The following is a 15776-nucleotide window of genomic DNA, read 5'->3' as shown; positions in this document are numbered from 1 at the left end:
AATCGAATTGAAAATACGACAGTGATACTATTTAATAAAATGAACAATAGAGTGCAGTATCCTAAAACAGTGTAATTGTTGTTTTTTATTTTGTTCGCCACACAAATGATTACTCACGTCTTACCAAAATAAAGAGTAAACCTCATCAGCGCCCTTTTTCCCTGATGTTTCTGGATATGTGGAAAAAATTAGAGGGGGCATCATTGGTACTCATGTTTGGATTATTAAAAATTTGGATAACAACCTTAGTATTGACTTACTGAGATATCAATTTTTCTGATCGTTTCCGATTATAAAAAGCTTTACTTTTTCTTCACTGATATTTTTTTTCGATATTTATGTTTCCCAACTTCGAGTTTAAATGAAGCTTTGTTACCTCTTGGTTGCAGGTATCTGCCAACTTTCAGAGAATTCAGAGCTTCCATTTGCACTTTGTGCTGATCACAAAAGTGTCATACCTCGGTAACCAAATCCTGTATCAAATTTTCTATTGAACAACTCCCTGGATTTTTTTAGAAAAACATAAAACAACTTGTTTTGCCTCGAGCTATGTTTTCAACGCATGTCTTTAAGGGCATTTGTTGTTTCAATTTCTCTTAGCTCACCATTTCTAATCTCATAGGAATAAGAGTATGCGTAAAAACTTACTTCATTTTCAGACATTTTAAAACGATATCGAGTTCGCAGGTAATAAGGCCACACATTTACGCAAATTATTCATCATATGACTTGATGTCATTAAATCTTTGAATGATCACTTTTTGTTCTTCTTCTTCTTAGCGTACCGTATCAAGTCCCCTTGAAGTTGGCGATCAGCATGGCAAAACTTTCCCTATCTTGACCTAGTCTACATAACTGTCCTGCTTCTCTTATCCCAGTCCATACTCTAATATTCTTTAACCAAAAGGCTTGTTTCCGTCCAATTCCTCTACGCCTCAACTTTACCCAACATAATCAACTGGAGGATATTAAACCGGCTTCCACGCATTATTTCTCCCAAATAAGCTATTTTCCTGCACTTAATGTTATCCACCAACTCACGAACCGCGTTTGCTCTGTTAAACTGCATCGTTTGTTAGCATATCTGTCCACGGTATATTGAGCATTTTATAAACCATTCAAAACGTAAGCCTTTACTACTTTAACACTAATCTCATGAGTATATAACCTTATTTTCTTACCAGCATCTCGCGTCTAGTCAAAGGAAGATTGCATAAATTTTCATCTGTCGTAACCATAAGAACATTAAGAAAAGGGCACCCTGACTCAGTGTATCCAATAATAGTTTGAGGATCTTGAACCATTTAGCTTACATTCACGAACATCCTTTTCCACTGTCTAGTTTAAGAGCTTATAGCTTTCTACCCCCATCTTTTGTTCTGAAAACAGTTATGCTAATGTTTTCTACAAGGTGTTTACAATCCAAAATTACTGTAACATCAACTTTTCCTCCTGTGGTTTTCATTTAAAATATCTGTTCGACTGGAATGATTATTCATTGGAATTATTATTCTTTATAATTTGAGTTTATTATTAATATTGATACTTTATTTCGTTTCAGCATATTTTGAAATTTTACCTTGTGAAATAAGACGAGCGATACGGTGCATTCGCAATTGTTGCAAAATATTTGTATCGCCCTGGCCGGTTGTCAAGGTGTTCAGCTGAAAGGGGCGTTTACACTGTTCAAGTGAGTTGATCAAGTCAAGTGACATGCTTTCAATTGTGGATAAAAACATATTCTTAAAATAAATACATTTGATTTAAGATGGTAAAAGTAATTGCAGTTAAAGTTATTCTCGAAATAAGTTAGTTCTAATTGAAGTATTGTGCGTAAGAAAAAAAAAACATAATAGGAACAGAATATGGGTTAGATAGTGGATAACTCACGGTGGTGCACAATAAGCTTAAAATAACCTTCTCTGTAAACTTAAGCTTGGTTTTAGCCAAAGTTAAAACTCAATTGAAATTAAAATTAAACTAAAATTTCTTCGTAGTATTTTTTGGCTTCTGCAGTAAATAAAAGTAAACCAATAAAAGCGTGGAAAGTTCCTGATTTGTCTACCAGTGTTTCATCGTCTAAAGGACATTGCTGACTTTCAGACTTTGCTTTTTCCTATTTTTTTATATCAGCGGAAATCGGCGCATCACGCAAATAATATTTCAATTACTCAAAAAACAAATATGTTGTAACCAAAAAATTATCTGCTAATACAGACTGACCTAACGGCTTCTGCGCTTATAACCTCACAAAATTAAGGAATTAAACTAAAAAGTTAAAAGTTGACGAATTCTTAGTTTAATTTAAATTTACTCATAATTTTCTACATAAATCACAAGTACTGTTTTAGTGTCTTTAAACTAATAATTTAATTTGTTATTTTGATGGTAATTTTCAGCTTTGATTGCTTTACTAGAATCAGTTAATTTAAAATCGGTACAATAAGCAGTATTAGAAACTAAAGCTTTTATTCTCTTCTTTTGAATTCCTTAAAAATTAACATAATTTAGTTACATAATAGAATGTTTTACTAAATAGTATCTCGGTTGATTGTTTTTGTGTTCAATTGATTCTCTTATGCAGTGATCATAAGAATGCTGTGCATTGAAGTAGCTCTTCTTCTTCTTCTACTACTTCTTGGAGATCTGTCGATCTGTTAATTCTGAAGCTGCCTCTGCATCTTTTCCTGAGAGGTGGATTGCCAACTACCTTTCCACCTTTTAGGTGGTCTCCCGGGAGGCCTTGAGTCGGGCGGGTTGTTTTCTAGGATTATTCTCGGAAGTCTGTTCTCGTCCATCCGGTTACATGGTTGTACCACTGCCTCTTACGTTGTCTTCCCCATCTCACAATGTCTTGTATCCCGCATTGCTCTTTAACATCTGTATTTCTTACTCTGTCTCTTCTTGTTTTCCCAACTATTGTTCTCAATGTTTTCATCTCGGCCACCCTCAGCATTTGTTTCGTCTTGTTGGTGTCCTCGCGGACATTACGGGTCTGATACAAGTCTGGAGTAGCTCAATTCTTATAATTGTTCCATATACTGATCACAAGAGCATTGCATATTTCAATAATTTTGAATGGTTGTATAAGATGGAGTAATTCATGTCTCTTCATCAGTAGATTATTGATGTTGATGGGACACATTGCGATATCTTCTACTTCACGAACTCCTGCCATGCAGGTAGTATGAATTGCTTTTATTCTGTTCTTCACCTCGCCTGCCGTCATCGGTATTTCTAATTCTAGAATGTCAACCATTAATTATGGCTCTTGATCTAGCATCTCCATTTATATATTCAATACGTTTAGTATTCCATAAATACTCGTATTTCTCGTGAATATTTATAAAGTCACTTGATATATCCTCAGACCATCTAACTGTCACCGTTTTCCTTTTCGAATCCTTTAACTTGATAAACTCGCTTGAACAATGGAATAATCCTGAAGACTACAATGCTACAGGAAACGTTATAAAATTTAAAACTGACACTTAAAACCGAATTAATTTGTACTACTTTTAATAAGTGCAAATATGCACTAGCTTATACCTAATTATGTATATACGAATTGAGGATTCAACAAAACCCATCCGTTTTTTTTTCAATAGGAGACTACACAGTATTCGTGTCGAGCAATAATGTTTATAAGTCTCAAAAATGATTTGATAAATTAATTACAAAGTCTCTCAGAATAGCAAGATAACTTTTTTACAACTAACACAGCCTTGATAGTTCGTTTTAGGGTTTTTTTCAATTTTGTATCGAAGTTTTACATTGGTGATGAAAAGTATAAATATTTGTCTCACCCGGATCGATCGTTAAAGGCTTCATCTTTATCATGGAGCCTAGAAGAAAGAGATACATCTCTATATACTTTAGCATATCAGAAACAGTTTAAAAAACGTTGATATCACGTTTTCGTGTCGCTAGGAGCTAAGGTACTGATCTGGATTATTGTTATTATCACTACTATAGTAAAATTAGCACTCCAAGGCACCCTATTTCAGTTGATAGAAGACAAAACAGAATGTGTCGAGTATTGAAGTCGAAATGGTTGTTTCGTTATTTTCGTTATAATGAATGAATATTTGAAATTTGTTTCCCTGTATGTAAACGATATTGATGTTTTCTGTAAACAAATATCAAATAACATCATCTCACAATTTATTTTCATATTCATCTCATCATATCTATTTTATCTAGATGATTAATTGCAATATAAGGTAATGATAAAAATCTCAATAACAACCGTTTAACCAATAAACCAACGTGCATTCAAATTGAACGTCACTATACATTACAAAGCTGTTTACTACTGGGGTTCCACTCTTGGATTAGCATAGATATTTAAATCGAAATTAGTCAGTATGGATAGGTATATTTTGGAAGCTTATAAACTCTCTACTCTTAACTTTTATCCTGAAAACAGTTTTGCCACTTATTAGAATCTAAATTAACCAGTACAAAAACATTACATTCAACAGCAATAAACATAAACAGAACAGTCAAATGTTGCCATCATCACAAAATGAAGAAAAGGATAGCTGGCTCAGTGTATCCAACAATAGTTTGATGACCCTCATCCTTCTTACCATGGATAGTTCTACTTTGGAAGCTTATAACTCTCTACCCTCAACTTTTATCCTGAAAACAATATTGCCACTTACTCATTAGAATCGAAATTAATCAGTATGAAAACAAGAGCAAGAAGGTGTTCATCGAAACCACAAGAATAATTGTTAAATACTTGACTTATGAAAATCAATGGTGACAAAACATTACGCAGATAATTTAAAATAATACTATTTATAAAGATGCTAATATATTGTGTCATGTTGCTGATTAACTAGTATTATTTATTACACAACTCATTTAGTTGCTTATCGATTTAATTCCTTACAATTATCAAAACTCTTTACAGAATAAGTACTGTTATCCAACATTTTTAATGGGAACCAAATCTTTATATGCTGACTAAATGATTTAAATTATGTAGCTAACTAAAATTAGATTGTTTATTTTTATTTATCTTTATTTTTTATTGGTGTAGTTTTTGATTTTTGGATCTGGATAACTCTAGCAGTCAAATGAACGATTATTAATTAATATGGAATTAACAAATTCATTTCTGAAGTCGACCCTGTAAACAACATTGACAAGCTAGCATGGAAAATTGTTTCCGAATAAGCGTGATAAACATTTTACCAGCAAAGGACGTGGTTTCAAGGCTTAAATATGAATAATTTATTTCCAACAAGCTAAAATATTTAAATGGTACTTATTTAAGGTTGTTGTCAACAGAATTTTTTGTAAATCCATATATTCTGAACTCTTATCGTTCCAACGAACCTAGTGAAATATTTAGCAGCGTTTTGAGTAATACTTTTATTGCTTTTTTATTAATACAATACTATATATATATATATATATATATATATATATATATATATATATATATATATATATATATATATATGCTTTTATCTAAATGCTAATCAGACCAAAAATATCTACAATCACAATAGATTGAGAAGATGAAAATATAAAATCCAGACTAGACCTAATAAAGGATGGATCTTGTTCTCTTTCCGATCGCAGTGCATGTACAAACTCCTTAGACCGGGGACACAAAAAACAATGGTTGAAAAGAGGAGAAAGTAGTTTTGCAATAAGGAATTGAACACATAATGATTAACATTTCACTCAAGGTAATTATGATTTAATAGTAACAGAATACAGTGGAAAAACTTTCTTGGAATAGAATTAAACGTCCTCTAGATAAATTTCGTCAATCTTAGAATCTAAGCTGGATCCAATTACTTCAAGTTCCTCTTGAAATTCTTGAGCTCCAGCAGATCTTAGGAGAGCATAAAATGGTTTTGCATCTTGTGGAACCAGTTCAAGAATGTCTGTAGCCAAAGAAGAGGCGGTTCTATTTGTTTCAAGATAGGTTTTAGTTCTTTTTCCTGCTTTTTCAATGGAAATCTCCATATACTGTGGATGTGAGACGTGTTTTTTCATAAACACCGTGTTGTCACTCAGCTTATATCCTCTTTATTAACCTCAGTTGTATGGTTAGTTATCGCTTTTTGCATATTGCTGGATTATATCATATCTGCACTCAACAATAAACTCTTGCTTTTAAGGAAAGACCTCATAACATCTGAATAGTTATCGACGGCGCAAAAGTTTTGATGAATTTTATTATTATTAGGTAGGAAACTGTAATCCGAAAGCAAACATTTTAAGGAGATTTACTTCAGAGAAGAAAGATATTGCAAGATGTGATTAAGAATCAAAACAAACTTCTTGTTTCGGTTCTGGCCTCCTCAACAATCAGACTACAAAAGTAACCTTTTCACGGGCGCTTTCATAGTTTCATCCACAATTTATTGACTTCTCTTATAATAAACAATTCTAGTAGGTTACTTTGGAAAAGGATAGATTTTTTGTAAATCGATAGTCAATATTTCTGCTGTTTCGTCCCCTTATGTGTATTTATCAAATTTATCTAAAAATAATTTTCAAATACCTTACTAATAATAGCAATTGCTAACCTATTCCTCTTGTATATGTGGTACAGATCATTATTGTAAATGTCTTGAAGCAGCATTCGCGATTAGTTGCTTAGAACTACCACATATAAATGACGAATTTCTCTGGGGTTTGGTAGAATATTTTTACATATTGTTCTTTATCTAATAATAAACGTTTTTCAACAGAAATCTTAATTTTTAAAGAGATTGTGGCTTAAACGATTGTTTCATAACATCGTCTAAGATTTGCTTTGAAATATGTTGATCACTTTGTATACAGGTACTTATACAGGTATGTATGCATCGAATTTCCGGTACACGTACACATTCTCACTTTCCGAGTGTATGTGCGTGAGTGCAGGTGGCTATGTGTGTTTTTATGCATGTATGTTTATGCGAGTGAATAAATTTCTTTTTGTATATATGTTTCTATGTATATACTAGTTTTTCAACAAAAAACTCGTGTCTTAAACCCAATATAACCAACGCGTTTTCGAAAACTCAAAAATGTATAACATGTTAAGTGTGTCAAGTGTCGATTTCCTATTTAGCATTACATTTGAAAAGGCGTTCCCTCCAAATTCTTCCGCCTCAAATCCCTTCCGAGGTGGTGCCCCATTTCCGAAGATTCTTTTTTTAAAGGAGATTCATTGTAAAAGCAATTTAAATAGTTGCATTTAATTTATCATATATATTAAATAACTCCTAATTTTTGTATTGCTTATTTGAGCGGAAACCGCATATTTAATACTTCCTTTTACCACAGTTTTCAGTTCGTTTATGTGTCCTTGAAATATTTAGACCAGTTTTTTTGTTGGTAGATTTTCACAATGAGTTGCACATAAACATATAGTTACTAACTGTGCCAAAAGTTATTTCTCACGATTCCCTATATTTCTGATTTTACACACCTACGTGAATATTTAGACTATTTAATGAAAAGTAAAACTAGCTTTTTATTGAGGTCGTTGTATTTTTATCCAAATCAATAACGACTATGTTTATACATGAAATTCAATAACTGTATTGATCGGCAATTTAATTATTACTAAAAAATGCAAGATATCCGTAACGAATATTTTTAGTTTCATTGCTAGTTTCACGTATAATTTTTATGTGCATAGAATCCCCAATTATCACAACAAATTAAAACGTCTATTATCCATAGAAATTCGGAAATATTTTCTAATTATAATGTAGAAAAACATCGTATTTGACTGGGATGGTATGAGAATAAAAACAGGATTCATGAACAGTATCTATTAGATCAGGTTGGTACAACCTTCAGTTATCTAAAGGCCAATCTAAATACAATACATAAATGTGAAACCAAAGGCAAAACATTTTTTTTTCACTCGCTATTTCCTTCCAATTCGCGGCTTCTAGTACTTTTAGATCTTCGTATATTTGGATTCCCTCTCGGTCTTTTTTCTATTGGGCTCCTCTTAATGATTCTTTTTAACAGGGACGAGCCAGAGACATCAGCTTCGTTAATTATTATTGGCCTTATTATTGTCTTGTAACCGCTTAATGTATTATTTTTACAGGAATCCATAGTAAATTTTTCTTGTACTACTGAGCAGTCTTTGTGGGGTAGCGCAGGTGAGATATATCTTGGCATGACCATAATTACCCCAAAGTTTGTTTAGTTAGTATTTCATGAAGAGCTTGACGAAAAATTATGTTATTTAAATCATTGAGACGATTATCAATATTATCACGTATTTGCTACAATCAAAATTTCTTTAGATGCCTCTTTTTCTAATCAGATTTGTGTTCCAACTTTAAATTCATAGTTTTTAATGTTATGATTATTTCAAAAATAGTAACTCTTCTCTCCATTATACTTACGAAGTACGATCAACTGACTAATTAAAAAGAAAAGAAACTTTTAGCGACCAGAAACTCGTGATCGAAAACCGATTTGTGGCACAGCGTGCATTCTTCAAGTCTCTTTCAACGCACGTATTTTTACGATCGATCTATTGATCTCTTGTTATTTGGATTTTGTTCCTCTTGGAATGAACTTTGATTGGACTACGTCTTTATTATCGTAGTAAACAACAATCATGACTTTGAATGATTGCCTTTGTAGGGTAAGGTGAATCATTATTCTTTGCAAATTTTATATACACATATTCCCACGAGATTCTTAGTTCTTTAGTAAGCTCTAGAATAATCATACGAATACCACAAATTTTCAATTGTTCTTGTCGTCCAAAGCCGTCCCGATCATTCCTCGTCCTTAAATCCATTTATTTTCACTTCTAAATGCTTATAAATAGTTTTCTCTGTTATTACGTTGTCACTATAGAGAAATGTAGTGAGTTCGTTCAGCACTTTTTTAATAACAAATTATAATGTTAATGCATTGTTCAAGATCCATGTTTCACGACAGACATTGCAAACCCGATACCAGGAAAGCGACTATGACAGTTATGAACAAAGTACGACCCCCGGGCTAAATGCGACCCTCCTGCCAGTCGAATGCGGCCCGCCACAGGGTTTTCAATGAAACTACAAAAACATGCGTGGTACGTAGAGAGAGAGTGAAGACTTCGTCAACGGAGGGTGAGGAAAGAGGAAAGCACCGATGTACTACCTGTCTCATAAACGAGTAAACGTAGACATTGACGTGTGAGTTTGCACTTTGCAGAGTGGAAACTTCGCGTAGGCGGATTGTTATCAAAGTCAGTGTAGTTAGGACAGTCAAAGACCTAGGAGCTTACGTGTTTTTAAACCTCTGACAGGCGCAATATGATTCATAAACTGAATGGACGCAACTCATCTGAGAGATGCAGTACATTTCTAATTATGGCTCCGGTTTTTGAATTTTGTGGAATACTCATGAGGCATTGTGATACAAATCCAAATGATTCCATGATGATGATCCAAATACCATAGTATTTTGAAACGTTTTGTTTAATTGGTACAGTAAATCTAGATAATTCTCCCTATTGCCCTTAAGAAAACCCCTAATGGATTCGATCAGAACACACCCAGCGCACCGAAAAAATTATATTTGGGAAGGGAAATTTATTATTCTATATTTCTTTTATGGGAAGTTAACCGCTGAGCAATATATGGAACAACTTTGTATGACAGTGCCGCATTTCCAGATTCAAATAATAGGGAAAATTTTACCTAATTATTTACAAAGGATTGGACCATATGGTGGACGGCCATTTATTCTTGAGTTTTTCTTATGTTAATATTATCAAATCGAGTGCATGACACAAGAAATTTTATTCTCTTATTATTAATGAAACCGTTTCACTCAATATCCGTCCTAACCTCTCAGTTCTTCCAAGGATTGCCGATCACTCAGTAGTACCTCAGCCAGATAGAGTAATCTGACACATTCTTTGAATACAGCTACCTCTGTAGGATTTGCGTCTCTAACTCTTAGAAAGCGATTAGGAAGATATATGGAGGTCTACTCTCTGTTGTCAAACTCAGAAACTTGTTAGACCAAAATATATTCTACTCATTTTATAGATTAAATGTGGCGAAAGGTTTACTTGGATAAACTATGAAGGATAAACCTTCTTTGCAACGAAGCTGTAGCCGTTTTCAAGGTCACCTTCACGACACTTCATGAAAAAACATAACAACGCCACTCATGAAACTATGACTGAAGAAGAACGAAAGTAAAAAGCCGGAGTTTTTGTTTGACCCGATATATAATTTTTTGTTTCATCTGTCTCTTCCTCTAAAAAGATCGCCCATATCTGGGCTATGGTATTAGAATGAAAAACAAGAACTGTTTGTCTTGTTATCCGATGTTATGAGACAAACTAGTTAAAATAGTTGAAGCTCAAGTTATTTCTGCTATAAAAATTCATTTACTATATACCCTTTTCTACTACTCTATTTATAAAAAATGATTTTTTTATTATTTCCATTGCAATACAAATTAGTTTTCTCAGTTTAGAAAGAAAATAAATACAAATTAGAGCTTCATCTTGTATGAAGGACCCATTCTCTTTTTAACGGGGTTGAAATATACCTATTCACTACACGAAAATGACAAAACAAAAAATTTAGATCTCAAACAAATCAAAATATTCTATTATGAATACTTACTCCAACCACAATAAATTGTAAACAAATAACCTGTTCACGGAAATTCGTAGCAATCACAACAATTTCTATACGTTGAATAAACATTCAAGTCAGGTGTATTGATGACCTTTGCAAAATACTAGATCTAATTCCATCGTAGACGCAGCGATTATTAACGTGAGGACAACTAAGAATCAGGTTTAGTGTACATCTTGTCTAGGTAACAAACGATTTCTATAAATAAATGTTTTGTCTGGAACGCTCACCTATTTGTTGTGTCCCCTTAATTCGTAAATAAACACTGCAAAATATTTTTGACGTCGTTATTCTAACGTTTTTTATTATTTCCACTAAACGATCGCATAAAGTGACAACTAAATAAATTATATCGTCAATCCGCGCTTCATACTACAATCGAAGTAATACACATTTCGCTATTCGTGGACAAGTCGATTTTGACTCTTATCGACACAGGGAGTTGATAGATACACTTGGAGTCCAAGGAATTATTTTTCCGTATAATTTAACGATATTTCCAGGTAGAGTTTATTCTTTTTATATTGATAAGTGGTCGTTTTATAGGCAATACGTCTTTATTATCATTTAATTCAATTGTAGAATAACACGGTTGTCCGTGAGGTAGAACTTGTTGATATTTTTTTTCTTGTTGATTGTAATAAAGAGCGACTGTATCTCAGGCGGCCCCTAGACCCTACAATAACATTGTACAATATATTTCATTGAACAATAAGATTAAAAGGCGCTTAGTAATAAAATATTAAAATAGTATTATGCACACGCGCGTGTACTTCTCGTCAAGACGAAACAGAGACTAAAAAATATTGCGTAATACTGACCCTACACAATGCAATGGAAAAATATGATGCAATAAAAATTAAATCCACTCAAACTTTTGTTCAATCATTGTGCAATCATTGCACAATAAAGTTGATTGTTTAGGGGCCTTAGTCCAATTCTTGAATCAAATAAACGTACATACATACAGAGCGTTAAATGAATTTTTCGCGAATAATTGAATTATCACAAGTTAATGTTATAATTTCATTCTTGATATAAGATATTGGCAAAAATATGAGTCGATAAATCATTCTATCCAGGTGAAAAATTGGAAATTCTTATAATTGCAAAGTTCTTGTTGAAGTCCCAGCTTTGAGTTTTTCTTTTCCTTTTTTCTTGAAGAGATTGAGGTTAATTAAGAGCTGTATTCATAATTCTGTCATAAACAACATGTTGATCAGTACTATCAAATTTTAATTTAATATTATAAACTGTTGACATCACTTAGTTAACAAGCGTTAAAAGTGATGAAAATACATTTTTAATATAATAAACATGAAAAGTTACTAGCTGCTTGTGTTACTATGCTATACAAAAGACATAAAAATTGAGTTCATTCCAATATTGGTAATATAGGAAAAAAGAATAAAAATATAAATATTTGTAAATACATGAGAGTCTCATTTATATGTTTCACATCAAGATTCATATACTATAAAACAATATTGAGGAACTCAACTATATTTTGGAAATTTACTTCACCTTTATTAAAAACAGATATTTCTTTGTCTTATTTTTTTCCAGAATTTATGCAATCAACGCTTTTATTTGAGAATTAAATTCAGTAGTTCATGAACTCCCCACGTAATATAGATTGATTTGCTTACTTGCATGAACGTATGGTTGGAGTCCATTAAAAAAGAAGAGGAAATAGTAAACGTCAACTAAAATCAAAATCGCTTGAGTATAAAACTACTTTTAAAATGAGTTTGCTTGCTGAAGTTTTATTTTCAGCAGAAAAAATAGAAATAGATCAGATCAATCAAAAGGTACCAGAATTGAAATTGTCTATTGAGAAGATAAAAAGTGAATTAGTTGAATATACTGATAATGTATACATTAAATACAGTGGACGTCCAAAAGAAAATCGAAGTTTACTTCGTACAGCTCAAAATCTTGAAGAGGAAATCGGTACGTTACATAAGCATGCGGAAAATGTTACAAAAAAAGAACTCCTAAAATCAAATAAAGAACTTTGTGAACATATAGATACTTTGAACACAATCGACCTCAGTTTAAAGCTGGTATTGCAACTTTGTGAAGTAAACGAGAAGCTAATAGAATATACAACTCTGCAAACTCGTAAAGAATACTTGAAGTGTAAACAGATAATATGCCATTTAGAAGATACCTTAGATGCAATTCCACAGGATGAACAATTACAAATTGTGGAAGAACTAAAAGTGGTTGTTAGAGAGAGGAGAATAGGTCTAATAAATGAAATTGAAAATGTATTCAAACAAAAAATTATCATAGACAAAGATGATAATGTGGCTACCATTAAAATTATATCTGTAACTGACTCGTTAGAACAAGCACTTTTAGCAATGTTTTATAATGAATCGGTAATTTTTGTACTTAGTAATTTAGCAAAATTTTTATGGAATAACTTTTTTATACCTATTGTTGACAATATTGTTGATATAAAATGTGAGCAAAATGAAATTTATTTTCTAATCAAATTAGAGATTATAGATAATAACAAAAAATCTGTTTATAATGAAGTATTTTCAAATTTAAAAATTTTACTAGAATTTCTTGAAAACTTAAATTTTCCTCTAAGTTCTACTTTTACAACTTTAGAGTATATTGGTTGTGATATTAGAGACAACCTATCAGAATTACTTATAAAGCATTGCTTGGAAGATACAATTCCTTCTACAGTTGAAGGTTTAAAAAATTATAAAGTAGTTATAGAAGAAACTGAGAAATTAGAAAAGACTTTAAGACAACATAAAATGTTTGCTGAAAACACAACATCGCTCATAGAATATGCCAACAATATTGACATTCTGTTTATCAACAAAAAATGTAAAGAATATTCTGTAGAGTCTGAACAGATTATGAAAAAAGATTTACATAACTTAACAGAAGTTGGAGTGCCTTATAATCCAGATAATCCATTGGGTTGTGAAGTAGATCAATTTCTACAATGTTGTGTGTCAAAAAATGTTTTAGAATTATTGAACTATTGCGAAAAGATATTACAAACAGCCATTAAGGGAACTGATGTAAATGCAGGTAGACTGTTAGTAACTGTACAGAATATTTTTAGAAATTATACAAAATTTGTGCCTGAATATCATAACAAAATGCTAAAGACCATTCCCCAACAAGTAGCACTATTCCATAACAATTGTTTGTATATTAGTCATAAACTGACTGAATGGAATGGTATTTATTTGATGAAACTTCCATCTACTCTAAATATTTCTAGTATAGATTTTGAAGTAGAAATATGCCAATTACGACAAACAGGTTCAGAGTTATTTAGTTCATATGTCAAAGGACAAATTAATCAGATCAATGAAATAATGAAAGGTAGTGGATTGGATGGTGATATAATAAAAGAGTTGCAACCAGTTACTGAAAAATGTGTTAAACAATGTCTTAGACAACAAGAATTATTAAGAACTGTTTGGCACAAAGTGTTATCCTATTCTATTTATAATAAAACAATAGGAATAATACTGAACTCTCTCTGTAATTGTCTGATTAAATCCATTACAAATTTTAATGATATATCTTCGGTTGTGGCAGAGCAGTTAGTTGAAGTTATCCAAATTGTTCTTAGTAGGGGACCCAAATTGTTTACAAATAGCAAAGAAATTAGTATCTATGTTCCTTTATGGTACAAATTGAACGAAATCAGTTTTGTGTTAAATTCTAATTTGATTGATATAAATGATAGGTGGGCTGATGGGAAAGGACCTTTAGCTTTACAGTTCAAACCTCTAGAGCTGAAAAAACTTATTATAGCTTTGTTCAAGGCGTCTGATAGGAGGGACGCAATGTTGGCTAAGATTCAAGATTAAGTTTTTTACATCTTATTGCTATTATATATTTTGATAAATTTGTAATTTCTATTAAAAAAATTGTTTTAATAAAATACATTTTATTTCATGGCTTCTTTATTTTGATATTTAATATAGTATTTTTATATCTTCATAAAATTTTCCATTGTCATTTAAATATTATGTAGATAATAGATGGTATGATCAGAAATATGGTGAATTATTTTATCAAAAAGAAAGTGGAGATGTAGCATGAAATTTGGATTACGTTTCTTAAAACTCCTGTCAATAATTAGAAATGCACTTATTCTAACTTTAAACCCATAGATGGAAATTTTATTTTGGAATGGCTTTCATCTACCCAGTCCTGATCTTATGTATTACAAAAAAAGTCTTCAAAATTATGTACAATAAACCCAACTTATATTCGTCTAATCTATTACTTAAAGAAGCCAACCTAGTAGATATAAGATTAACTTATATATATAATTTAATAATCTATATTTACAAAAATTAACACATACTACTTAATATTGACCACAACTATAACACTAAGACAAAAAGTAGTTCTAATGTACAAACCATCATAACAAATAAGTCTTTCAGTCAAAGGTTTCATTACTATTTTGGAGCAAAACTGTATAATTACTGAAATGTGTGAGATCGAAATGTTCTTAATAAATTTTATTGATTAAGAAGGAGGGACAAAAATAATTCGCAATAGAAATGCTGTTAGGTCTTTATTTAGTTACCTAATACATTTTAGATAGATACTCAAATGAATAGAATCCCATGCGCAACATTTAGTATTTATGGGATTAGGTTTTGTATTATTGAGTATTGAAAAGTTATATCACAGTTAAAATATTCTCAAATGTAAATGGGCCAACAACGTTTTCCTTCCTTTCCATTGTTCTCTTTGTACTTCAAATAATTTTAAAATGAAAAAGAATGAATTTTGTTCTAGCAAATAAACCTTATTATATTATATCTGCCCAGTGGTGATATCGTCAGGGATGACATGATAACGTTCTCCCTACTAATACATTTTTCCACACTTTTTTAACTCACTGTTTGTAGTGTACAAACTTTGTAATCAATATTTTATTAACTTATCATTAACCAATAAACTTGAAATTTTGTATGCTTACTTACTCCCGATGGCAATACACCAATCAATTGAAAAATCTACGAATTAATTGAAAAATTATTGATAATGAGTTAATTATTTCATATGGAGAAATTTATATATAATTTCACCAATAGATGGAAACAGTAACATTATACTATTATATATTATATT

At 31.5% G+C, this 15776-nt stretch overlaps 2 protein-coding genes across 5 annotated transcripts in view; one reads left to right on the top strand and one right to left on the bottom strand.

The window, feature by feature from the left end:
• Window positions 1–11027, bottom strand: part of LOC130891471 (V-type proton ATPase 116 kDa subunit a 1) — a 42027-nt gene extending 31000 nt beyond the window's left edge. The window contains exon 1 of one of the 4 annotated variants that reach the window (XM_057796248.1): window positions 10623–11027. The gene's annotated coding sequence lies outside the window, so the exon portion shown is untranslated. The remainder of the gene's footprint in view (window positions 1–10622) is intronic. The other 3 variants (XM_057796249.1, XM_057796253.1, XM_057796252.1) reach the window with 3 other exon arrangements.
• On the top strand, window positions 10995–15255 carry LOC130891472 (centromere/kinetochore protein zw10 homolog). The gene is made up of 2 exons (XM_057796254.1): window positions 10995–11140; window positions 12204–15255. Exon 2 carries the CDS (start codon window positions 12383–12385, stop codon window positions 14492–14494), a length of 2112 nt encoding a protein of 703 aa, XP_057652237.1. The 5' UTR covers window positions 10995–11140; window positions 12204–12382; the 3' UTR covers window positions 14495–15255.
• The last annotated feature ends 521 nt before the right edge of the window (window positions 15256–15776 follow it).

This window comes from Diorhabda carinulata, chromosome 3, assembly GCF_026250575.1.
Source record: "Diorhabda carinulata isolate Delta chromosome 3, icDioCari1.1, whole genome shotgun sequence".
NCBI classification, from domain to species: domain Eukaryota; kingdom Metazoa; phylum Arthropoda; class Insecta; order Coleoptera; family Chrysomelidae; genus Diorhabda; species Diorhabda carinulata.
The sequence above is the reverse complement of the archived record's forward strand: the minus strand, read 5'-3'. Positions and strand labels throughout refer to the sequence as shown.